The sequence below is a fragment of the Pristiophorus japonicus genome, chromosome 16 (genome assembly GCF_044704955.1).
Source record: "Pristiophorus japonicus isolate sPriJap1 chromosome 16, sPriJap1.hap1, whole genome shotgun sequence".
Classification (NCBI taxonomy): domain Eukaryota; kingdom Metazoa; phylum Chordata; class Chondrichthyes; family Pristiophoridae; genus Pristiophorus; species Pristiophorus japonicus.
The window spans coordinates 73,754,822-73,781,320 of NC_091992.1; the positions used below are offsets into that span (position 1 = coordinate 73,754,822).

General features: G+C 50.0%; 2 protein-coding genes across 2 annotated transcripts in view; one reads left to right on the plus strand and one right to left on the minus strand.

Moving 5' to 3' along the window:
• Positions 1-26,499, plus strand: part of cdr2l (cerebellar degeneration-related protein 2-like) — a 156,557-nt gene that overhangs the window by 6,998 nt on the left and 123,060 nt on the right. The gene's annotated exons all lie outside the window — the stretch shown is intronic.
• On the minus strand, positions 8,095-26,425 carry LOC139226579 (HUWE1-associated protein modifying stress responses-like). Its single transcript, XM_070857427.1, has 4 exons — positions 26,131-26,425; positions 17,538-17,624; positions 14,088-14,363; positions 8,095-9,440 (listed from the first exon to the last, which is right to left on the minus strand). Exons 1-4 carry the CDS (start codon positions 26,342-26,344, stop codon positions 9,202-9,204), a joined length of 816 nt encoding a protein of 271 aa, XP_070713528.1. The 5' UTR covers positions 26,345-26,425; the 3' UTR covers positions 8,095-9,201.

The window sequence follows — 26,499 nt, forward strand, 5'->3', positions numbered from 1 at the left end:
ATTCCACCATCCTGCTCGTTCCCCATATCCCTGGATTGCCTTATAGTCCAAAAATCTATCGATCTCAGCCTTGAATATACTCAATGACTGAGCATCCACAGCCCTTTGGGGTAGAGAATTCCAAAGATTCCCAACCCTCGGTAAAGAAATTTCTCATCTGTCCTAAATGTCCGAACCCTCCTCCTGACCCCTAGTTCTAGGCTCTCCAGCCCCGGGGGAAACAACCTCTCAGCATCTACCCTGTCAATCCCCCTTCAGAATCTTGTGTTTCATTGAGATCACCTCTCATTCTTCTAAACACCAGAGAATATAGGCCCATTTTATTTGATTTCTCCTCATAAGACAGCCCTCTCATCCCAGGAATCAATCTAATGAACCTTTTTTGCACTCCCTCTAAGGCAACTATATCCTTCCTTGGGTAGGGAGATCGAAACTGTGCACAATACTCCAGGTGTGGTCTCACCAAAGCCCTATATAATTGCAGCAAGACTTCCTTACTCTTGTCCTCCCAACACCCTTGCAATAAAGGCCAACATACCATTTGCCTTCCTAATTGCTTACTGTACCTACATGTTAATTTTGTGAGTTATGTTCAAGGATCCCCAAATCCCTCTGAATATCAGCATTTCTGAGGATAGTCTATTGACAAACATTCACTATAAACCCACTGACTCCCGCAGCTCCCTGGACTGCACTTCCTCCCACCCCGCATCCTGTAAGGACTCCATTCCATTCTCCCAGTTTCTCCGTCTCCGTCGCATCTGCGCTGACGCCATTTTCCACACTAGTGCCTCTGACATGTCTTCCTTTTTCCTCAACCGAGGATTCCCTTCCACCATGTCCCTATTTCCCGCATCTCTGCTCTCACCCCTTCCCCTCCCTCCCAGAACCACGACACGGTTCCCCTTGTCCTCACCTTTCACCCACCAGCCTCCAGGTTCAACGGATCAACCTCCGCCATTTCCCCCACTTTCAGCGTGATCCCACCACCAATCACATCTTCCCCTCCCCTCCCAGCATTCCGAAGGGACCGCTCCCTCCGCGATCCCCTGGTCCATTCCGCAGTCACCCCCAGCAACCCCTCCCCTTCCCACGACATCTCAGAAGAAAGCTTATGAGAGCAAACTAGTAAGAAATATAAAAACAGACAGCAAGAGCTTCTACAGGTATATAAAAAGGAAGCAAGTATCTAAAGTAAACGTTGGTCCCTTAGAGGATGAGACTGGAGAATTAATAATGGGAAACAGGGAAATGGCAGAGACTTTGAACAAATATTTTGTATCAGTCTTCACGGTAGAAGACACTAAAAACATCCCAATAACTGATAATCAAGGGGCTTTTGGGGGGGGGGGGGGGGGGGGTGGAAGAACTTAAAAGAATCCCTATCACTAGAGAAAAAGTACTAGGCAAATTAATGGGACTAAAGGTGGACAAGTCCCCCGGACCTGATGCCCTGCATCCTAGGGTCCTAAAAGAAGTGGCTGCAGAGATAGTGGATGCATTGGTTGTAATCTACCAAAAGTCCCTGGATTCTGGATAGGTCCTAGTGGATTGGAAAACCGCAAATGTAACGCCCCTATTTAAGAAAGGAGGGAGACAGAAAGCAGGAAACTATAGACCAGTTAGCCTAACATCTATCATTGGAAAAATGCTGGAGTCCATCATTAAGGAAGTAGTAGCAGGATATTTAGAAAATCATATTGCAGTCAAGCAGAGTCAGCATGGTTTTATGAAAGGGAAATCATTTTTGACAAATATGCTTGAGACCTTTGAGGATGTAACGAGCAGGGTGGATAAAGGGGAACCAGTAGATGTCATGTATTTGGATTTCCAGAAAGCATTCGATAAGGTGTCACATAAGAGGTTACTACACAAGAGCTCATGGGGTTGGGGGCAATATATTAGCGTGGATAGAAGATTGGTTAACTAACAGGAAGCAGGGAGTCAGGATAAATGGGTCATTTTCAGGTTGGCAAACTGTAACTAGTGGGGTGCCACAGGGATCAGTGCTGGGGCCCTCAACTATTTACAATCTATATTAATGACTTGGATGAAGGGACAGAGTGTAATGTAGCCAAATTTGCTAATGATGCAAAGATAGGTGGGAAAGCAAGTTGCGAGGAGACAAAGAATCTACAAAGGGATATAGATAGGCTAAGTGAGTGGGTAAAAATTTGGCAGATGGAGTATAATGTGGGAAAATGTGCGGTTATCCATTTTGGTAGGAAAAATAAAAAAGCTATTATTTAAATGGGGAGAGATTACAAAATGCTGCAGTATAGAGGGACCTGGGGGTCCTTGTGTATGAAACACAAAAAGTTAGTATGCAGGTACAGCAAGTAATCAGGAAAGCAAATGGAATGTTGGCCTTTATTGGAAGGGAGATAGAGTACAAAAGCAGAGAAGTCCTGTTACAACTGTACAGGGTATTGGTGAGGCCACACCTGGAGTACTGCATACAGTTTTGGTCTTTTTATTTAAGGAAGGATATACTTCCATTGGAGGCAGTTCAGAGAAGGTTCACTCGGTTGAGTCCTGAGGTGAGGGGGTTGACTTATGAAGAAAGGTTGAGCAGGTTGGGCCTATACTCATTGGAGTTTAGAAGAATGAGAGGTGATCTTATTGAAATATATAGAATTTTGAGGGGGCTTGACATGGTAGATGCAGTGAGGATGTTTCCCCTCGTGGGGGAATCTAGAACTAGGGAGCATAGTCTCACAATAAGGGGCCGCCCATTTAAAACAGAAATGAGGAGGAATTTCTTCTCTCAGAGGGTCGTGAATCTTTGGAATTCTCTACCTCAGCTGTGGAGGCTGGATTATTGAATGTATTTAAGCTGGAGATAGACAGATTTTTGAGCGATAAGGGAGTCAAGGGTTATGGGGAGCGGGCAGGGAAGTGGAGCTGAGGCCAAGATCAGATCAGCCACGATCTTATTGAATGGCGGAGCAGGCTCAAGAGGTCAAATGGCCGACTCTTGCTCCTATTTCTTATGTTCTTATGTAAGGTTCTTCCTGTGCAAGGTCAGGAGATGCAACACCTGCCTTTTACCTCTTCCCAGATGAAACAGCGATTTACTTGTACTTCTTGCGGAACACCTCCGTTCAGTCTGTAAGTGTGACCTTGAGTTTCCAGTCGCCTGTCACTTTAATTCCCCGATCCACTCCCACTTTGACCTCTCCGTCCTCAGCCTCCTACACTGTTCCAGTGAAGCTCAACGCAAGCTCGAGGAACAGCACCTCATCTTTCGATTAGACACTTTACAGCCTCCTGGACTCAACATCGAGCTCAACAATTTCAGACATTAACTGCTGCCCAGAATTTTTTTTCCCTTCCCGCCCTTTCTTTTTTTTTTACTCTTTCCCTGGGCAGCTGATGATTCCATTCACTCCCCATCTCGACTCATCTTTTGTTTCCTAACTTGTGCCATTACCATCTCATTTATGCCCATCATCCATTTTGTCTCAAATCTCTCCTGCCTTCCACTCTATCACAGACCTTCCCTTTTGCTCTTTCCTCCCCTCCGCCTTTCACTGCCTCGACACTTGCTGAAGAATCTGTTACATGGTGATGGGCCGCTGACCTGAAACGTTGACTCTGTTTCTCTCTCCACAGATGCTGCCTGGGACCCCCGAGTATTTCCAGCTTTTTCTGTTTTTATTTCAGATTCCAGCATCCGCAGTATTTTGCTTTTGTGCCAGCATTTACTAGTCTCTCATCTTTTAAAAATATTCTGCTTTTGTATTCTTGGAATCATAGAATGGTTACAACACGGAAGCAGGCCATTCGGCCCGTGCCAGCTCTCTGCAAGAGCACCTCAGCCAGTCCCACTCCCCCGCCCTTTCCCCGTAACCCTGCATATTTTTTTACCTCATCCAACTCCTTTTTGAAACCCATGATTGAATCTGCCTCCACCACCCTTTCAGGCCATGCATTCCAGATCATAACCACTCGCTGCGTAAAAATGTTTTCCCTCATGTCGCCTTTGGTTCTTTTGCCAATCGCCTTAAATCTGTGTCCTCTGGTTCTCGACCCTTCTAGCAATGGGAACAGTTTCTCTCTATCTACTCTGTCCAGACCCCTCATGATTTTGGACACCTCGATCAAATCTCCTCTCAACCTTCTCTGCTCCAAGGAGAACCACCCCAGCTTCTCCAGTTTATTCACGTAACTAAAGTCCCTCATCCCTGGAACCATTCTCGCAAATCTTTTCTGCACCCTCTCTAAGGCCTTCACATCCTTCCTAAAGTGGCCAGAATTGGACACAATACTCCAGTTGAGGCCGAACCAGTGTTTTATACATTTCATGAAACCGTGTTGACTCTACCTAATCAGTGATTTTCCAAGTGTCCCGTTACCACATCTTTAATAATAGATTCTAACATTTTCGCTACACCTGATGTCAGGCTAACTGGCCTCAGATTCCTTGTTTTCTCCCTCCCTCCTTTCTTGAACATTGGGGTTACATTTGCTTTATTTGAATCCATGGGGAATTCTGGAAGATCAAAACAACAACAATGTATTTATATAGCACCTTTTACGCCGAGAGCATACAGAAATCAAGCGCAGGCAGCGGAAAGAGCATGCGGCAAAACTGGTCCCAACCAACCCTTCCCTCAACGACTATCTGTCCCACCTGTGACAGGGACTGTGGTTCTCGTATTGGACTGTTCAGCCACCTAAAGACTCATTTTAAGAGTGGAAGCAAGTCTTCCTCGCTTCCGAGGGACTGCCTATGATAATTAACGTAGTAAAACGTCCCAAAGAGTGTTATAAAATAAACATTTGGCACTGAGCTGCATAAGTAGAAATTAGGGCAGATGAGGTCAGAGAGGTCGGTTTTAAGGAGCGTCTTAAACGAAGAAAGAGAGGTAGAGAGGTGGAGAGGTTTAGGGAGGGAGTTCCAGAGCTTGGGGCCCAGGCAACAGAAGGCATGGCCACCAATGGTTGAGCGATTATAATCAGGGATGCTAAGAGGGCAGAATTAGAGGAGCGCAGACATCTCAGTGAGTTGTGGGGCTGGAGGAGATTACAGAGATAGGGAGGGGTGAGGCTATGGAGGGATTTGTAAACAAGGATGAGAATTTTGAAATGAGGCATTGCTTAATCGGGAGCCAATGTAGGTCGGCGAGCACAGGGGTGATGGGTGAGCGGGACTTGGTGCGAGTTAGAACATGGGCTGCCGAGTTTCGGATGATTTCAAGTTTATGTAGGGTAGAATGTGGGAGGCCAGCCAGGAGTGCATTGGAGTAGTCAAGTCTAGAGGTCGAGAGAAGTGGTGGTGAGGTAGAGCTGGGTGTCGTCAGCGTACATGTGGAAACTGAAGCTGTGTTTTTGGATGTCGCTGCCAAAGGGCAGAATATAGATGAGGAATAGAAGGGGGCCAAGGATAGATCCTTGGAGACATGTACAAGATAGCATGGAGAGGTCAAGAGGGGAGATCGGAGAGAAACTGGAGAAAGAGTTCAGGGTGAACATTAGAGGAAATTTGGCCTGGTGGGCTAGGGGAAGGAAGGGAACTCGCCGAGGCAGCTGATCGGATGGTCTCAATCTTAAAGACAAAGTCGTCCATGAACTCCTCACATTTGTTATTGGAGGTGAGTGTGGTGGAGACAGCGGAGAGGGGTGTAAGGAGACAGTTAGCAGTAGAGAATAGCAGCCGGGGGTTATCTTTGCATTCCAGAATGATCCTGGGATAGTGAGCAGTTTGGCAAATGAGAGCAGGACCCGATAATGCTTTATGTGTTCCAGTCTGATCTGGCGGTGAATGGCTAAACCCGTTGTCCGCCACATCCGCTCAAGTCTGCGTCCCTTGGACTTGAGGGAGCGAAGATGAGGGCTATACCGGGGGAACGGTGAGGGTGGGAGAGAGTAATGGCTTTAATAGGGACTCGGGCATCAAAGGCCGTGGTGAGGGTGTGGCTGGGGAATGTCAGTGAAAGGAGGGCCGGAGGGTGGACAGTTTGGAGTTGATAAGTGCAGTTGTGAGAGAGTTTTTTCCAGGGGTGGATGCAGAAGGAAGTAGGGTTGGGTGGGGGAAGGGGGATGTGGGTCAGAGCTGGCCTTATCTATAAGTGACCCGGTCGGAATAGCGAGGCCACGAGAGATGGCAAGGTCGAGGGGGTGGCCGTGAATCTAGGTTGAGGAGTTCACATGGAGGGAGAGATTAAGGGAGGACAGGAGGGCAGTGAACTGAGAGGAGAGGGAGCATGATGAGTTGAGATGGAGGTTGAAATCACAGGATGAGAAGTCGCTCAGTGCAAAGGCTGAGGGAGGAAAGCGGTGAAGATTTTATCACACTTGGGCGGGCGGGAGAGAACGAGGATTTGAAATGAGAGGCGAGAGGGGTGGAATAGGGTGAAATGTTTAAAGGAGGAGAAGGTGGCGGAGGTGTCGGGGGACAGACCAAGGTGTGATTTGGTGATGAGAGCCACACTGCCACCATGGCGGTCTGGGCGGGGCAAGTGGTGGAAGGTATAGCCGGGTGGGGAGGCTTCGTTAAGGGCAAGGTATCATCGCCCCTCAGCCAAGTTTTCGTCAGGGCCATGATGTCGATGCAATCATCCACGATCGGCTCATGGATTGCAAGGGCCTTGTTCGCAAGTGAACGGACATTCTGCAAGGAGATGCGGAGAGGGTCGGTGATGGCTGATCCACTGCCAGCGTCCACAGGGTCAGCGCTTGGAGGGATGGGGAGGAGATTGCCACGGTTAGCCCCAGCCCCCCAACCCGGGCAAGCTGGGCGGCAAGGTCGGTGAGAGAGGATGGGACAGTCGGGGTTCCTGTTCGTGAGGAGACAGCGACGAGTGTCACGGTTGGGCCCTTCGGAGGATGCCAAGAGAGACACAGAGGGAAACTGTGGGCTTATCCAGGAGGGAGTGGAGCCTGGGACGGCCGCAGGAGAGCAGGAAGGTCGAAGAGTAATGAAGGGTTGGGGTCGGGATTGAGAGGGCAGAGTATCCGAGAGAGGAGAGATAAATGGCGGCATGACGACAAGAGCGAGTCAGGGATGGAGAGAGAGAAAAGAAAAAGCGGGAGAAGGAGTGGGAACAGAAGCGAACGGCTCGGGTCCGGAACAGCAGCTAAAATGAGCACTAGAATGGACACACGGAAACTCAAGTTATAGAGGCCCAGTTATGTGGCAATTCTAAGGATGCATATTTCCTAGTTGTAACAGGGAATTTGTTGGCGACAATAGTAAGGAGTCCAGAGTTAAAATCAGATTGGAGCATTAGCAAACTGTTGTCCAAGTTCGGAGACAGGATAGCAGGCGAGAGAATCCAGGAGCTATTTGAAGGGTAGAGAATTGAAGGATGGAGGTTATTGCCATGGGAACGAGAGTCGGTTTCGGTGCAGGAAGAATGATGCCGAAGTTCTCACGAAGTTGGAGGAGTTCACAACCTCAGGTTGTCTCAAAGCGCTTTGCAGCCAACGAAGTACTTTAAGTGTAGTCACTGTTGTAATGTGGGAAACGCAGCACAGCAAATCTGTTTTAGTGATGTCAGTTGAGGGATAAATATTGGCCAGGGCATCAGGGAAAACTTCCTATTACTCTTCAAATAGTGCCATGGGATCTTTAACATGCACCTGAGGGGGCAGACGGGGCCTCGGTTTAACGTCTCATCCAAAAGACGGCACCTCCAACAGTGCAGCACTCCCCCAGTTCTTGGAGTGGGGTTTGAACCTACAACCTTCCGACTCGGACAAGTGCCCTACCACTGAGCCATGGAAAAGGATATTTTACCACTAGTAGACTACTTAAACTACTGTACTCAGTAACTTACCGCATCTTACGGCTTCTGTGCATTATTCTACTACCTTTAGTTTCAGGAGGTACTGACTGCCTTTCGAAGAGGAATAAACAGAATTTGCTGGGTGTACCCGAGTGAGGGAATCATTATCTAGACACCTGCAAGAAAGTGGGTTTGTGTGGACTGCAAATTAAGATAGGATTAGGCTCGCACGGGCCCATGACCAAATAACAACACTCTGTTTAAGCTGAGGTAGGGGGAGCAACCTTGAAACGTATCTCAACTGAACTCAATGTCATCAATAGAAGGAGGGAGGGGGAGAGAAAGGGAGAGACGAGACAGATTGGGAGAGTTGCTGCTTCAGTATTTAATGGATTCACAACTGTGATTAGCCAGAGCATTGCAATTCAAAGTTTTTCACAATTCAAACAGGTATGATTTATACTTTAAACCGTTTCACAATTACTTGACCCTGTGTGACCAGGAAAACGCAATGGCCAACACTGGAACATTCCCCGAGTCACACTACTTTACAGGAAAGTGTGTGCTGTAACCTTAAAGGTTGTGAACATATTGTTTCCCCTTTGAGGTGTAAGATCAAGGTAATCTGGTTTTAAGTGAAGACACTGAGGGACTCTGGATTATAGCAGGCACACAATTCCGGGATCCCTTTACAGATATGCCAGATAATGGCAGTCTTCAGGAAATTGTTTTTTTTTAAATGGCGAGTCTTCATAAAGTTTAGCCCCATTTTTCTGCAGGAGGGCGAGAAGGCAAGTGACTTGGCACCCTGGTTTCTGCCACCGCTGTGCCGACCATGAGGTGGTGCGCTGGCTTTGCCACTCGATAACTTTGCAACCTTCGATTGTGAAAGACAGGAGGACCCCGGAGGTGGGTAGAGTGCCCCAAGTATCCCGAGTCACCCACAATAACCTTCTCAGAAATGTTCACCTTCCAGTCTCAGAACCGAACACGACGCACGCAAAATATACCGATGAGTGACAATGGCATCTGTACGGGCAGGAGGCACACAGCCTGGTACACAGGCCCCGGGGTGTGTGAGGGGGGCACAGAGGGTCAAGTAACTGCGAGCCAGTCCGTCACAAACAAGTCTCAAAATTACCGCTAAATAAAGTGCCAAAAAGAAAATTACAAAAAAGAAAACAAAGATGACATTAACTGAGCCACATAATGCAGGCAATACTTAGATAGAAATCTGCAGAATGCCCTTTAAAAACCCACTTTGATATTGCATTTTCAAGTACGAGTGTGTCGCAATATTGAAGTCATCACAATACACTTTTATTCAATAAACGTTTGTTCCAGAGTTTGGCCAAAGGTTTACTTGGTTTTTTTTGGTTCCTATTATTCCCTGTTCGGCCCGCCCGCCCGTGTGCCTGAAGTGCGGGATTACCTCCAGCCGCTCGGGAATGTGCCCCCCTTCGTCCCCTCATAGCATCCGGCTGCGCTTGTGGCTGGGTGATTCGGTGATGACGTCGCTGCACTGGGCCGGGGCCCTCTTCCTCGAGCTGTCCAGGTGGCGGGCCATCTCCTCGGCGATAAAGCTATTTAAGTCCACGTCCTGCAGGCTGCCACGTCGCCGTGCCGAGGTTGCATTGCTGCCCACGTGTGTCGGGGAGCCTGGCGTTCCGGAGCGCACGCTGACATTCGCCATGGCGCCACTGAGGCCTGCCGGGGGGGGGGGGGGGGGGGGGAACAGCGAGAAAAAACAAAAACGATCAATCTCACCGCCGCTGCACACCACTGGCCAACATCGTGAATCTGTGCAATTCTCTGCCCCAGAGAGCTGTGGAGGCTGGGTCATTGAATGGATTTAAGGTGGAGATGGACAGATTTTTGAACGATAAGGGAGTCGAGGGTTATGGGGAGCGGGCGGGGAAGTGGAGTTGAGGCCAAGATTAGATCAGCCATGATATTGAATGGCGGAGCAGGCTCGAGGGGCCAGGTAGCCGACTCCTGCTCCTATTTCTTATTACGCTGTTGTTCGGTCAGTCCTGGAGAGTCAACAGGGCCGAGGCGCCCTCCATCAAAGCCAGCAATGTGGATCAGTCATCCCAAGGAAAGGGGGCGCGGAACAGAGGGGGCAAAATACATCACTCTCTGCTAGTGCGAGGGCAGGTAGTTACAGCAATAAAGACCAACACCAGCTTGAGCTTGCATTAATTAGAGGGAGAGAGTGCAAGAGTAAAGAGGCATTGATAAACTTGTGCAAGGTAATGCCTGGGCCTGAGTACTGTGGACAATATCGGGCACCCCATTATAGAGGGAACATTAAAGCCAGAGAGAGGGTACAGTGTAGATTCACCAGGGGGCTGCCAGGGATGAGAAACTATAGTTATTAGAGACTTGAGATACTAGGGGGGCAAAATTGCCCCTCACCCTGATCGGGGATGATAACCTACCTGCGCCCGGCCCAGAAGTCCTGCCCCCAACGTGGAATTGGGCCATGCACCCCTCAGCACTCCCGGGTCGGCAACACTACGCAGATGCTGACGTGCTACAACGGCCCTGCCCTTTACTTAAAGGGGAGGGCCACTGTGCACTCTGCAGGCCCCGTGGTGGCCAGTCACTGGGTCAATAAAGCCCAGTTAGCTTCCCCCGGAGGCACTATCAGCCCCTGGGACTGTTTCCACTGGAGCAGAGAGGGATGAGAGATTCAATTAAGGTTTTAAAATTATGAAGGGTTTGGACAGAGTGAACAAGGAAAGATTATTCCCTCTGGTTGGGGAGTCGGTGATGAGGGGACATGAATATAAAATGGTCACTAGGGTGAGGGGAGGTTCAGGAAATCTGACACAGTGGGTTGTTGGAGGAGGGAATGGTTGAGGCAGAGAGCATTGGTTTTTTTTTTTAGGTAAAATTGGATAAATATTTGAAGCAGAGGCAGATACAGGACTATGGGAGAGCACCGGACAGTGGGATTGGATTCCGACTGCTCCAGCGAGGAATCAGCACAGACACGATCGGTCAGACGGTCCGTGTGTTCTAAATCATACGGTTACATATATTTACTATGGTCTGGCGTCTACACGTGCAATGCAGATTTGCCACTACTGCCCTGGTCAATGCAAGTGCAGCATCCCCTCCCTGTGAAGCAGTGTCTCACCTCCAGCAACTCATCGTCAGTAAGTCACCACATGGAGAATCGGGGCACCGTGATTGGCTCTTCGCTGCCCCCCCCCCCCCATCCCAGGTGCCAGGCAAGTCGCTCAGTCGTATTAAACTGCAGCAGCTCAAGAAGGCCCACAGCCACTGAGAGCAATTGGGGACCGGCAATAAATGCCAGCCTTGCCAGCGACGCCCACATCCCCAGCATTAATAAAAGAAAACCTGTGCCCCATCACTGCTTGGCACCACGAACTTGGGATGCAACATTATGGCTTCAGCTCCATTGTTCCCGTTTAGCTGGGTGACCGTGCGGCGATCTGTAGGTCCCGTGCAGCCAGCTCCATGGTGTTCAAATGGCAAAAACCACGCAGAGCGGTCAGTTACAGGGGCCGCACCCCCCCCGCCCCCAAAAACATTACGGGGAACATTGTTCATTTCACTCCCCCCCCACGCAACCCCTTGAGAAAAGCCCACCTTCTGGATAAGATGGTCTTCATTCTCACCTCTCAGCAGCGAGCTGGGAAGTTTCCTTTCTAGGTCCCACAAACAAACAACAACTTGTATTCATATAGCGCCTTTAACGAAGTGAAACATCCCAAGGCACTTCACAGAAGTATCATGCAATAAAAATTTGATACCGAGCCGTCCAAGTAGAAATTAACGCAACTTGGTCAAAGAGATATGTTTTAAGGAGCGTCTTGAAAGAGGAAAGAGAGGGAGAGAGGCGGAGAGGTTTAGGCAGGAAGTTCCAGAACTCAGGGCCTAGGCAACAGAAGGCATGGCCACCAATGGTTGAGCGATTATAATCAGGGATGCTCAAGAGGGGCGCAGGCATCTCGGGGGTTGAGGCTGGAGGAGATTAGAGATAGGGAGGGGCGAGGACACAGAGGGATTTGAAAATAAGGATGAGAATTTTGAAATTGAGGCGTTGCTTAACCGGAAGCCAATGTAGGTCAGCGAACACAGGGGTGATGGGTGAGCGGGACTTGGTGCGAGTTAGGACACGGGCAGCAGAGTTTTGGATCACCTCTAGTTTACGTAGGGTAGAATATGGCAGGCCAGCCAGGAGTGTGTTGGAATAGTCAAGTCTGGAGGTAACAAAGGCAACGATGAGGGTTTCAGCAGCAGATGAGCTGAGGCAGGGGGCGGAGACAGGTGACGTTACAGAGGTGGAAATAGGTGGTCTTAGTTATGCTGCGGATACGTGGTTGAAAGCTCATTTCAGGGTCAAATATGACTCCAAGGTTGCAAACAGTGTGGTTCAGCCTCAGACAGGGGTTGGGTAGAGGGATGGAGTCAGTGGCTGGGGAACGGAGTTTGTGGCAGGGACCGAAAACAATGGCTTCGGTCTCCCCAATATTCAATCAGAGAATTCAGTCAATAAACAATGTTATAAAATATATGACACCTCTGAATCGGTCTGTTCCCTTGGAAGGAAGCAAGGGAAATAAATGGGATTGAAATTCAGTTTCTAGGCAGACTGACAAACTCGCACGGTTAATGGAGTCTGTATTGCAAAGCTTGCAAGTGTCTGCATTCCAGCGGTGAGAGTAAGGCACACGTGACTTGTACCACCAGGTAGGACAGACAAGCCAGACAGAATGCTCCCTGGCCCCAGGGAGGTTAGGCAGCTCATCAGACTGCCACACACATCCGAGGCCCAGGCTGTCTCACACTGCTTCTCGGGAGACAGAAATATGGCAATCAGCTCGAGGTGGTGGAAGAGGAAACGGAGACCGAGACTACAGGACCTTTATTTAAATACGCCTTGGATTCTGTTGCACTTACCAGACTCTTTAGCAGCAAATTATACTGCACATTTAACAAAATGTTATGTTTGAACTGTATAAAACACTAGTTAGGCCACAGCTGGAGTACTGTGTGCAGTTCTGGTCACTGCATTACAGGAAAGATGTGATTGCACTGGAGAGGGTACAGAGGAGATCTAGGAGGATGTTGCCTGGATTGGAGAATTTTAGCAATGAGGAAAGATTGGATAGGCTGGGGTTGGTTTCTTTGGAACAGAGGAGGCTGCGGGGAGACCTTATTGAGGTGTATAAAATTATGAGGGGCCTAGATAGAGTGGATAGGAAAGACCTATTTCCCTTAGCAGAGCAGTCAACAACCAGGGGACATAGATTTAAAATAATTGGTAGGAGGATTAAAGGGGAGTTGAGGGGGAATATTTTCATCCAGAGGGTGGTGGGGGTCTGGAACTCAATGCCTGAAAGGGTGATAGAGGCAGAAACCCTCACCACATTTAAAAAGTACTTGGATGTGCATCTGAAGTGCTGTAACCTACAGGGCTACGACCCAGAGCTGGAAAATGGGATTAGGCTGGATAGCTCTTTGTCAGCCAGTGGGGACATGATGGGCCGAAATGGCCTCTTTCCGTGGTGTAGATTTCTATGATTCTATGATATGAAAGGTCTGAGGTAGGAACACTGAGCAGGAGTTAGAAAGGTCGGGGAGATGACCAGAAATGTAACCGAAGAGATGGGTTGTGAAGCGGCTTTTGAAGGTGGGGAGAAGGGCAGCATGGTGGAGGAGTGAGGGAGGGAGCCCCAGAGTGGAGAAGGGCAGTGCGGTGGAGGAGTGTGGGAGGGAGCCTCAGAGTGGAGAAGGGTAGTGCGGTGGAGGAGTGAGGGAGGGAGCCCCAGAATGGAGAAGGGCAGCGCGGTGGAGGAGTGAGGGAGGGAGCCCCAGAATGGAGAAGGGCAGCACGATGGAGGAGTGTGGGAGGGAGCCCCAGAGTGGAGAAGGGCAGTGCGGTGGAGGAGTGAGGGAGGGAGCCCCAGAGTGGAGAAGGGCAGCACGGTGGAGGAATAAGGGAGGTTGCCCCAGAGGGCAGGAATGATGATTGAAAACTCTACTACCAATGGTGAAAGCGAGGGGGGGGGGCGGTGGGCAGGACAGCGATGAGGGAACGTTGACGGACAGGAGGCTAGTGTTGAACAGCAAAGGGCTTCAGCTGGGATGCAAGGCTGGAGGAGATCACAGCGAGGCTGTTGAGGGATTAGTAAATGAGAACAGAGTACACAAGATGGTGAAGGGTTGCCAGGAGGGGCAACCCTCCATGGCTCGAACTCTCAAACCATCAAGCTGTCCAATAGTTTATAATCTCACGCTCCTCACAAAGGGCTGAATGTGAGTGGTATTTCTGGGTATTAGTCAGTCAGAAACCTTGCTGAATAACTTTTTATTTACCATGCACAGCAATGGCATCAGTGAATGCCTGCAGATCACCCTCCGCAGTCCGGCTGGAATCGTCCTGTGGCCCCAGCACTGAAGCGGGTATGTTTAGCCGCGGTGCCAATCTGCTGTTCCTCGAGGGTGGTGACTTCCTGCACAGGAAGCTCAGCAAGTCCTCTCGGTGTATGATGTGCCTCCTCTTTTTCACCCAGGCCAGCATTTCCTTGTTTCGCCTCTGATAGCCTGCCTGCACGCCCAGATCCAAGCTCGCTCTGTACGCTTCAAGCCCATCTGGGGAGGGAAAGGGGAATGTTAGGCTCGTGTGTATGTGTGTGGGGGGCGGGGTTGCGTTACGATTGTGACACAGGCTGGGGTCTGCCTAGCTGGTCTGGTTTTCAAAAGGAGCCCAGCATCTAATGTCAGGAAGGTAACAAATGAGAAATGATCAAACCAAATGCTGCCTACAATTTTGGGTTGCTCAAGCACATTTCCTTTCAGTGTAATCAAAAAAACAACAAGGAAACAGGGAAACGGAATTATTCAGGTACAAAATCGTGGTTGGGATGAAAGCCTCCCTTCAGCCCATTTGATCTAATCCTTGCAGAATGCCAGCCCATTATTCACCAGGTAGGACCTCCATTTAACATCTCATCCAAAGGACAACACCTTTGACAATGCCACACACCTGCAGTACAGTACAGCACTGGTGCAGATTCAGTATCACTAACTTCCTGATCTGAGCATTAACTGCCAAGCTGGTGCGTATTCCTGTTTGCATTGTTTTTCACTTCTCCAGAAATCACTGAGTAAGATTGGGGCAAGATCGGGTGTCCGGAGCCCCTCAGTCACAGCTTCCTGTTCTTCATGTGGGAGCCGAGACCGGGAGTATAGATGGGATAGTCGATTGTGTGAGGGCAGGGATTCCAGAGCTCAGGGCGTTGACAGCTGAAGGCACGACCGCCAATGGTGGAGATTAAAATCAGGGATGCACAAGAGTGCAGATATTGCAGAGGGTTGTAGGGCTGGAGGCGAGGGACTTGAAAACAAGGATTGAGAATTTTTTTTTTTAAATTGAGGTTTTGCTTAACTGGTTGAGCGAGCACAGGGGTGATGGGTGAACGGGACTTGGTGCGAGTTAGGACACGGGCTGACGAGGGTGGAACGTGGGAGGCCAGCCAGGAGTGCGTTGGAATAGTCAAGTCTAGAGGTAACAAAGACATGGATGAGGGTTTCAGCAGCGGAGGAGCTGAGGCAAGGGTGGAGTCGGGCGATGTTACGGAGGTGTAAGTAGGCGGTGCTGGTGATGATGTGGCCGGAAGCTCAGCTCGGGGTCAAATATGACACCAAGGTTGCAAACAGTCTGGCTCAGCCTCAGACAGTTAGCAGGGAGAGGGATGGAGTTCATGGTCAGGGAATGGAGTTTGTGGTGGGGACTGAAGACAATGGCTTTGGTCTTCCCAATATTTAATTGGAGGAAATCTCTGCTCATCCAGCACCGGATGTCGGACAAGTAGCGTGTCAACCGAGAGACAGTGGAGGGACGAGAGAGATGGTGGTGAGGTAGAGCTGGGTGTAACTATGGGGGGGGGGGGGGGAAAGAGAGAAAAAAAGAGAGAAAAAAAGAGAGAGAAAAGAGAAAGAGAGAGAAAAAAGGGGAAGGGGAAAGAGAGAGAGAGGGAAAGAGAAAGAGAAAGAGAGAGAAAGAGAGAAAGAATGAGAGAAAGAGAGAAAGAATGAAAGAGAGAGAGAGAGAGAGAGAGAGAGAGAGAAAGAGAGAGAGAAAGAAAGAGAAAGAATGAGAGAGAAAGAATGAGAGAGAGAGAGAGAAAGAACGAGCTATGGACAAGTAAATGACGCTGAGTTTCCAGATGATATCGTCAAGGGGCAACATGTCGATTAGAAATAGGAGGGGGCCAAGGATAGATCCTTGGGGGACACCAGAGGTAACGATGCGGGGGTGGGAAGAGAAGCCATTGCAGGTGATTTTCTGGTTCCGATTCGATAGATAAAATGGAACAAGGCAAGTGCAGTCACACCCAGCTGGACGACGGAGGAGAAGTGGAGGAGGATGGAGTGGTCAACCGTGTCAAAGGTCGAGGAGGGATAGTTTACCACTGCCACAGTCACAATCACATAGGATGTCATTTGTGACTTTGATGAGAGCCGTTTCGGTACTGTAGCAGGGGCAGAAATCGTATTGGAGGGATTCAAACATGGAATTGTGGGAAAGAAGGGCACAGATTTGGGAGGCGACAACACATGCAAGGATTTTGAAGAGGAAAGGGAGGTTTCGAGATGGGTCGGTAGTTTGCATGGAGAGGGGTCAAGGGTGGGTTTTTTGAGGAGGGAGTGATGACGGCAGGTATGAAGGGGAGGGGACAGTACCCTAGAAGAGGGAACTATTAATATCAGCTAACACGGGGTCAGGGAGGGAAGTTCGGTGATCATCAGTTTGGTGGGAATAGGGTCAAGGGAGCAGGAAGTTGGTCCCATGGACAAGATGAGCTCGAAGTGGGTATGATGGGAGATTGGGGAGAAATTAGAGAAAGGTACAAGTTCAGGGCTAGGGCAGGGGGGGAACCTTAGGGGCAGTTTGGCCCAGTGGGCTAGGGGAAGGGAGGAAAGCGGCAGAGGCAGCTGAATGGATGGTCTCAATCTTAGTGACAAAGAATGCCGTGAGCTCCTCACACTTCATGTTGGAGGCGAGGGCAGAGGGAGCAGGGGAGTGGAGTTTAAGACGACCATTTGTAGTCGAGAAGAAAGGCCAGTGGTTATCTTTGCATTCCAGGATGATCCTGCAATAGTGAGCAGTTTTGGCAGAGGAGAGCAGGGTCCGATAGTGCTGTGTGTGGTCCAGCCAGACCTGGTGATGAACGGTAAAAACCAGTTGTCCGCCATAAACTTTCAAGACTGCGTCCGCTGGTCTTAAGGAAGAGGAAATTAGGTTCATTCTGGGGAATGACACCCCCACACCTTGTCAGCACTGACTGCTGTGTGAAATATTCCTTCCTGATTTCTTTCCGAGATTTACTGTTCACCAGTTTTAACCTTTTCCCACTATCCTGGTATAACCTGAAGTAGTGTCAGATAAATTTTCAGTGTCATTAATTACCTTGTATAGTTTGGGGTGGGGGGGTTTGCTCCAGATACATTTCTTGGGTTCAGTGTCCCAGGCACAACTCCTGTAAGGGAGTCCTCACTCACTATGGCCAGGATTCTGCATTTTCCCACATACAGTAATTCACTGGCCATGAAGCACTTTGTGACATGCTGGAAATGAGAATTCCACGTTTTGTCGATTTAAGGTTTTAGCCCAATGAGGCAAACTTCTAGGCCTGCAACATTCAAACAGAACAAAGCAGCAAGTCTGAGCAGAAATATTCAGCTTGGCTGGGCTTTGAAGGCCGGGTAGCAGGAGCGGGAGCCAGTGCAGGGACAGCCCAGCTCGAATGATCAGTGACGTACCTTTATATAGACAAGTGACAGAAGTAGCTGCTGCCTGGAACGGCTTCCAGAGACTCTGAATACCCAGCTGCTGCTCGTACACACGATCTGAAAGGCAACAGACGCTCTCTTTAAATTGGAACCCTCAGCCAACGAGTCCGAAATGGCGATTAAAACCAGTCCCACTGCACCACAACCAAGTCATTACTGACAAGCAGCTGAGCTCCACAAACTTAGTGAAAAAAAACAAACTAACAGGACTGAAATAAAGTAACCATCAATATCTGGGATCTTAATAAATAGTATAAACATATTCAGTTAATAACATTCCTCAAGCAACCATGTCATGCAAACATTCATTTAAAAAGCAAAGTATGACAAAGATCTCATTTGATCTTGTTACCAACAACTTGTATTAAGATAGCGCCTTTAACGTAGTGAAATGTCCCAAGGCGCTTCACAGGAGTGTTATGCAGTAATACTGCACAAGTAGAAATTAGCGCAGGTCAAAGAGGTAGGTTTTAAGGAGCATCTTGGCGCAGGAGAGAGAGGTAGAGAGGTGGAGAGGTGGAGAGGTTTAGGGACGGAGTTCCAGAGCTTGTGACCCAGGCAACAGAAGACACGGCCAACGATGGTTGAGCGATTATAATCAGGGATGCTCAAGAGGGCAGAATTAGAGGAGCAGACATCTCGGGGGGGGGGGGGGGGGGGGTTATGGAGCTGGAGGAGATGACAGAGATAGGGAGGGGCGAGGGCCATGGAGGGATTTGTAAACAAGGATGAGAATTTTGAAATAGAGATATTGCTTAACCGGGAGCCGATGTACGTCAGCGAGCACAGGGGTGACGGGTGAGCGGGACTTGGTGCGAGTTAGGACACGGGGCAGCCGAGTTTTGGATCACGTAGGGTAGTTTACGTAGGGTAGAATGTGGGAGGCCAGCCAGGAGTGCGTTGGAATAGTCAAGTTTAGAGGTAACAAAGGCATGGATGAGGGTTTCAGCAGCAGATGAGCGGAGACGGGCGATGTTACGGAGGTGGAAATAGGTGGTTTTAGTTATGCTGATATGTGGTCGAAAGCTCATTTAAGCGATGACACCGAGGTTGCGAACAGTCTGGTTCAGCCTCAGAAAGGAGTTGGGGAGAGGGATGGAGTCGTGGCTAGAGAACGGAGATTGTGGCGGGGCAGACCTGTACCCACCAGTTCTGTACCCCAGTGTTATAGTGACAGACCTGTACCCACCAGTACTGTACCCCAGTGCTATACAGTGACAGACCTGTACCCACCAGTACTGTACCCCAGTGTTATACAGTGACAGACCTGTACCCACCAGTACTGTACCCCAGTGTTATAGTGACAGACCTGTACCCACCAGTACTGTACCCGTGTTATACAGAGACAGTACTGTACCCCAGTGTTATACAGTGACAGACCTGTACCCACCAGTACTGTACCCGTGTTATACAGTGACAGACCTGTACCCACCAGTACTGTACCCCAGTGTTAGTGACAGACCTGTACCCACCAGTACTGTACCCCAGTGTTATAGTGACAGACCTGTACCCACCAGTACTGTACCCCAGTGTTATACAGTGACAGACCTGTACCCACCAGTACTGTACCCCAGTGTTATACAGTGACAGACCTGTACCCACCAGTACTGTACCCCAGTGTTATACAGTGACAGACCTGCACCCACCAGTACTGTACCCCAGGGTTATATTCCATGTAGAAGATGTGGATATTGGGGACTGTGATCAACATTACATCAACAAGTTGCAATTATGTAGCAACCTATAGCACACTGTCCCAAGGCTCTCCACAATAGTGTTATGAAGTAAAATTTGACACCAAGTCACATAAGGAGATATTAGGACTGATGGTCACAGAGTTAGGGTTTAAGGAGAGTCTTGAAGGAGGAAAGGAAGGAAGAGAGGCGGAGAAGAGGTGGATATTGGGATGGTAGCCAACATTACATGCAGGAGAGGTGGATATTGGGGACCATTAGATGTTCTTTGTTAATTTGCACTATGGGTAGGTCGAGGTTTTAAAATCACCATTCTCACCGACAATGTTTCCCAACATTTCACGCAGAAGAATTATAAAATAGTGGAGCACAGGAGGCCATTCGGCCCATCGAGTCCGCACTGCCTCTTGTGAGGAGCCACCCAGTTAGTCCCACTCACCCGCTCTTTCCCCAAATCCCTGCAGCTTTTTCTCCAAGTCCCTTTTGAAGGCTGCTCTTGACTATGTATCCACCAGAGGCTATTTTGGAATTGTTTCATTACAAGTTCCAAAATAAATTATAAGTCTCTGTTGATATGTTATTCTGTATCGTATATCGTGTATCCTTCAAAACATGGAGATCGTTTGGTAAACAGTGGATCATGCAATGATCTCTCACTAGTAGAGATGGTGGACTTCCTCATTGGCAGCTGGATTCCAGGAACCAGGGATTGGGCGGGAAAGTGGAGTTGAGGTCAAAGATCAGCCATGATCTCATTGAATGGCAGAGCAGGCTCGAGGGGACTGTGAACAACACAAGTACATGTGGAAGAGGTGGATATTGGGGACTGTGGCCAACCTTACATCAACTTGCATTTTTACAAGAACATAATTAGGAACAGGAGTCGGCCTCTCGAGCCTGCTCCGCCATTCAATAAGATCATGGCTGATCATTGACCTCAACTCCACTTTCCCGCCCGATTCCCATAAACCTCGATTCCCCGAGAGTCCAAAAATCTATCGATCTCAGCCTTGAATATATTCAGAGACTCAGCATCCACAGCCCTCTGGGGCAGAGAATTCCAAAGATTCACAACCCACTGAGTGAAGAAGTTCCTCCTCATCTCTGTCTTACATGGCCGACCCCTTATCCCCTCTAGTCTTAGACTCTCCAGCCAGGGGAAACAACCTCCCAGCATCTACCCTGTCAATCCCCCCTCAGAATCTTCTATGATTCAAGGAGATCACCTCTCATCCTTCTAAACGCCAGAGAGTATCGGCCCAATCTACTCAATCGCTCCTCATAGGACAACCCTCTCATCGCAGGTATCAGTCGAGTGAACCTTTGTTGCACCGCCTCCAAGGCATAACATAAGAAATAGGAGGAGTAGACCATACGGCCCCTCGAGCCTGCTCCGCCATTTAATACGATCATGGCTGATCCGATCATGGACTCAGATCCACTTCCCTGCCCGCTCCCCATAACCCCTTATCGGTTAAGAGAAAATCTATCTCTGTCTTAAATTTATTCAATGTCCCAGCTTCCACAACTCTCTGAGGCAGTGAATTCCACAGATTTACTATTCTCTGAGGAAATAAATTCTTCCTCATCTCAGTTTTAAATGGGCGGCCCCTTATTCTAAGATCATGCCCTCTAGTTCTAGTCTCCCCCATCAGTGGAACATCCTCTCTGCATCCACCTTGTCAAGCCCCCTCACAATCTTATAGGTTTCGATAAGATCACCTCTCAATCTTCTGAATTCCAATGAGTAGAGGCCCAACCTACTCAACCTTTCCTCATAAGTCAACCCCCTCATCCCCGGAATCAACCGAGTGAACCTTCTCTGAACTGCCTCCAAAGCAAGTATATCCTTTCGTAAATATGGAAACCAAAACTGCACGCAGTATTCCATGTGTTGCCTCACCAATACCTTGTATAACTGTAGCAAGACTTCCCTGCTTTTATATTCCATTCCCTTTGCAATAAAGGCCAACATGCCATGTGCCTTCCTGATCACTTGCTGTACCTGCATACTAACTCTGTGTTCCCTGTACTAGGACACCTAAATCTCTCTGAACACCAACATTTAATAGTTTCTCACCATTTAAAAAATATTCTGTTTTTCTATTCTTTCTACCAGAGTGAATAAACTCACATTTCCCCACATTGTACTCCATCTGCCACCTTACTGCCCACTCACTTAACCTGTCTCTATCCCTTTGCCGGCTCTGTGTCCTCCCCACATTGACGTTAATGTGGCAAAACCCCTCAAGGTACTTCACAGGAGCGTAAACAAACAAATGACACCGAGCAACATCAGGAGATATTAGGACAGGTTGGTCACAGAAGTAGGTTTTAAGGAGAGTCCTGAAGGAGGAGAGGTAGAGATATGGAAGAGGTGGATACTGGGAACAGGAGCCACGGTCATAGCTGATCTGATCATGGACTCAGCTCCACTTCCCTGCCCGCTCCCCATAACCTCTTATCGGTTAAGAAACTGTCTACCTCTGTCTTAAATTTATTCAATGTCCCAGCTTCCACAACTCTGAGGCAGCGAATTCCACAGATTTACAACCCTCAGAGAAGAAATTCCTCCTCATCTCAGTTTTAAATGGGCGGCCCCTGATTCTGAGACTATGCCAGTGTTTAATTTGCACTATGGGTAGGTCGAGGTTTTAAAATCACCATTCTCACCGACAACGTTTCCCAACATTTCACACAGAATTATAAAATAGAGGAGCACAGGAGGCCATTCGGCCCTTCGAGTCCGCGGTGTCTCTTGTGAAGAGCCACCCAACCCAGTTAGTCCCACTCACCCGCTCTTTCCCCAAATCCCTGCAACTTTTTCCCCTTCAAGTATTTATCCAAGTCCCTTTTGAAGGCTACGATTGACTCTGTATCCACCAGAGGCTATTTTGGAATTGTTTCATTACAAGTTCCAAAATAAATTATAAGTCTCTGTTGATATGTTATTCTGTATCTTATATCGTGTATCCTTCAAAACATGGAGATGATGTAATTATTGGGGACTGTGGCCCACATTACAACAACTTGCGTATATATAGCGCTTTTAACACAACAACAACTTGCGTATATATAGCGCATTTAACGTAACACAACGTCCCACAGCATTTCACAGAACAATTAGCAAATAAAATCTGACAGCGAGCCACTTAAGGAGATACTGGGACAGATGGCCAAAAACTTGGCCAAAGAGGTCGATTTTAAATGGCATCTTAAATGAGGGTAGCGAGGCAGAGAGGTTTAGGGAGGGAATTCCAGAGCTTGGGGCCCAGGCAGCTGAAGACACGGCCGCCAATGGTGGAGCAATTATTGGGGCTGTGCAGGAGGCCAGATTTTGAGAAGCGCAGCGATCTAAAGCTTGTGGGGCCGGAGGGGGTCACAGAGATAGGGAGGGGCGAGGCCATGGAGGGATTTAAAAACAAGGATGAGGATTTTAAAATTGAAGCGTTGCCGGACCGGGAGCCAATGTAGGTGATGGGTCAACGGGGCGTGGAGTGAGTTAGGATATGGGCAGAAGAGTTTGGGATGATCCTGACCCTAACCCAGCTGGACAACGGAGGAGAAGTGTTGGTGAAGGATGGTGTGGTCAACTGTGTCGAAGGCTGCAGATAAGTAGAGAAGGACGAGGAGGGATTGTTTATCACAATTACAGTAATAAAGATTGTAATTTGTGTCTTTGATAAGGGCCGTTTCAGTACTGTGGAGGGGCAATAAGCTGATCAGAGGCAACAACACGTTAAAGGACTTTGGAAAGGAAAGGAAAGCGAGGTTTGAGATTGGGCAGTATTTTGCAAGGATGGAGGAGTCAAGAGTTTTTTTTCTTGAGAGGTGACGACGGAAGATTTGAAATGGGGGAGGGAACAATACCCAAGGTGAGGGATGTTGGGTGGTCAGCAGTTTGGTGGGAGTAGGGTCGAGGGAGCAGGTGATGGGTCTCAGACGAAGTGAGCTCGGAGAGGGCATGAGGGAAGACAGGAGAGAAACTGGAGACAGATGCAAGTTCAGGGCTCGGACAGCGGGGAATGCAGAGAGAAGTTTGGCCCGGTAAGCTAGAGGTGGCTGCACAGATGGGCTCAATCTTAGTGACACAGAATCCTATGAGTTCCTCGCACTTCATGTGAGTGTACAGTATTTCTCTCCTTATTTAAAGAGGGATATACTTGCATTGGGGGCAGTTCAGAGAAAGTTCACGAGGTTGATTCCGGAGATGAAGAGGTTGACTTATGAGGAAAGGTTGAGCAGGTTGGGCCTCTACTCCCTGGAGTTTAGAAGATGAGGTGTGATCTTATTGGAACGTATAAGATACTGAGGGGGCTTGACAAGGTGGATGCAGAGAGGATGTTTCTTCTCGTGGGGGGAGTCTAGAACAAGGGGGCATAGTTTCAGAATATGGGGTCGCCAATTTAAAACGGAAATGAGGAGGAATTTCTTCTCTCAGACCTTGGTCGTGAATCTTTGGAATTCTCTACCCCAGACAACTGCGGAGGCTGGGTCATTGAATGTATTTAAGTTGGAGATAAACAGATTTTTGAAAGATAAGGAAGTCAAGGGTTATGGGGAGCAGTTCAGGCTAGTATCAGATCAGCCAAGATCTTATTGAATGGTGGAGCAGGCTCGAGGGGCCAGATGGCCTACTCCTGTTCCTATTTCTTATGTTCTTATATGGTTTGACAATGGATGGTTGATCCAGTTATCCTCCACAGACATTCAAATCTGCATCCCTTGGACTTGGACGGAGATGAGGGTATACCAGGGTGATAGAGAGTAATGGTTTTAATGGGAATGTTAAAGGTGGTGGAGAGATTGTGATTTAACAAATTTAGCGGCAAGGAAATGATAAGACAGGATAAGGGGATATAGACAGACAAGATCATGGCAAATGGAATATAATGTGGAGAAATGTGAGGTTATCCACTTTGGTAGGAAAAATAGAAAAGCAGAGTATTTTTTAAGTGGTGAGAGATTGGGAAATGTTGGTGTTCAGAGAGACCTGGGTCTCAAGCAGGGGAAGCTTCATATAGGGAAACGGTGACATCACCCCTCGACCATCTCTCCATCAGGGCCATGACGTTACAAAGTAAAACGTTCCCCAAGGCGCTTCACAGGAGCACAAAAGAAAATTGGACACCGAGCCACATAACGAGATATTAGGACAGTTCACTGAGAGCTTGGTCAAAGAGGTAGGTTTTATGTAGGGTCTTGAAGAGGAAAGAGAGATAGAGACATAGACGAGGTGAACATTGGGGATCGTAACCAACTTTACACGTTATGTTGTCAAGGGAAAATTCAGTTCTTTCCTAAGTTGGGCCAGGATCCGTCCTCTGATTCATGCTTCTCCCAAGGTTGTGGGGCTAGTGAGGACAGATGGGGTCGAATGGTGAATTTAGGTTGATGGAGCTCCAGATCGTGGCGAACATGTAGATCAACTCCCTCTACCCACACCCTCTCTGCCCCCTCCTTCACTAATCTCTCTACCTTCTGATTTCCCCCTCCCTCCTTCCCCCATCTCTCCTCCACCCTTTTGTTTCCCCATCCGCCTCAACCCCTTCCCCCCACCATCTCCCTCCTTCCTCCCCCCCCTCCTCTCTCTTCCCCTTCCTTCTCATCCCCTTCCCCCCACCATCTCCCTCCTTCCTCCCCCCCTCCCCACTCTCTCCCTCCTTCCTCCCCCCCTCTCTCCCTCCCTCCTCCCCCCCCCTCCCCACTCTCTCCCTCCCTCCTCCCCTTCCCCCCCACTCTCCCCTCCCTCCTCCCCTTCCCCCCACTCTCTCCCTCCCTCCTCCCCTTCCCCCCACTCTCTCCCTCCCTCCTCCCCTTCCCCCCCACTCTCTCCCTCCCTCCTCCCCTCCCCCCCACTCTCTCCCTCCTCCCCCCCCCACTCTCTCTCCCTCCTCCCCCCCCCCACTCTCTCTCCCTCCTCCCCCCCCCACTCTCTCTCCCTCCTCCCCCCCCACTCTCTCTCCCTCCTCCCCCCCCCACTCTCTCCTCCCTCCTCCCCCCCCACTCTCTCTCCCTCCTCCCCCCCCACTCTCTCTCCCTCCTCCCCCCCCCCACTCTCTCTCCCTCCTCCCCCCCCCCCACTCTCTCTCCCTCCTCCCCACTCTCTCTCCCTCCTCCCCACTCTCTCTCCCTCCTCCCCACTCTCTCTCCCTCCTCCCCACTCTCTCTCTCCCTCCTCCCCACTCTCTCTCTCCCTCCTCCCCACTCTCTCTCTCCCTCCTCCCCACTCTCTCTCTCCCTCCTCCCCACTCTCTCTCTCCCTCCTCCCCACTCTCTCTCTCCCTCCTCCCCACTCTCTCTCTCCCCTCCTCCCCACTCTCTCTCTCCCTCCTCCCCACTCTCTCTCTCCCTCCTCCCCACTCTCTCTCTCCCTCCTCCCCACTCTCTCTCTCCCTCCTCCCCACTCTCTCTCCCTCCTCCCCTTCCCCCCCCCACACTCTCTCTCCCTCCTCCCCTTCCCCCCACACTCTCTCTCCCTCCTCCCCTTCCCCCCCACTCTCTCTCCCTCCTCCCCTTCCCCCCCACTCTCTCTCCCTCCTCCCCTTCCCCCCCACTCTCTCTCCCTCCTCCCCTTCCCCCCCACTCTCTCTCCCTCCTCCCCTTCCCCCCCACTCTCTCTCCCTCCTCCCCTTCCCCCCCCCACTCTCCCTCCTCCCCCCCACTCTCCCTCCCCCCCCACTCTCTCCCTCCTCCCCTTCCCCCCCCCACTCTCTCCCTCCTCCTCCCCCCCACCCCACTCTCTCTCTCCCTCCTCCCCCTCCCCCCCCACTCTCTCTCCCTCCTCCCCTTCCTCCCCCACTCTCTCCCTCCTCCCCCTTCTCTCTCCCCTCCTTTCGTTCCACCACCTCCTCCTCCTCCCCCGGTACCTTTGTAGAGCTGGGCGATGGCGGTGGCCGAGTTCTGGAAGGAGAGCCACAGCCGCTGGCTCTCGGTCTCCCCGCCACCGGCCCCGCTCTCGGCCGCTGCCCCGGTCCCCGGGCGCTCGGCCTCCTCCAGGCACTGCCGCTCCCAACGGGACAGCCAGTTCTCGGGGCCGTGGCCGGCCATGCCCGGGTCACTGGGGCCCTTGGACTCCTCCATCCACGGCCCAGGACAAGCCGCCCGACACCCGGCCACCGCCGCTCAGCCCGCCTCCCTCCTCCAGCCAGCGCACTGCGCTTGCGCCGCGCCGCTCGGCCCCGCCCCGACCGCCACACTGCGCCTGCGCAGCGACGCTCTGCCCCGCCTCCCTCCGT

Bases quoted from the DNA above. Each gene is read 5' to 3' on its own strand.
- LOC139226579 (XM_070857427.1), bottom strand. From the start codon at position 26,344: ATGGAGGAGTCCAAGGGCCCCAGTGACCCGGGCATGGCCGGCCACGGC. The intron at 17,625-26,130 runs GTACCGGGGGAG...GTTGCCTTTCAG, and splicing joins CATCGCCCAGCTCTACAAAG to ATCGTGTGTACGAGCAGCAG. The intron at 14,364-17,537 runs GTACGTCACTGA...TTCCCTCCCCAG, and splicing joins TGTCACTTGTCTATATAAAG to ATGGGCTTGAAGCGTACAGA.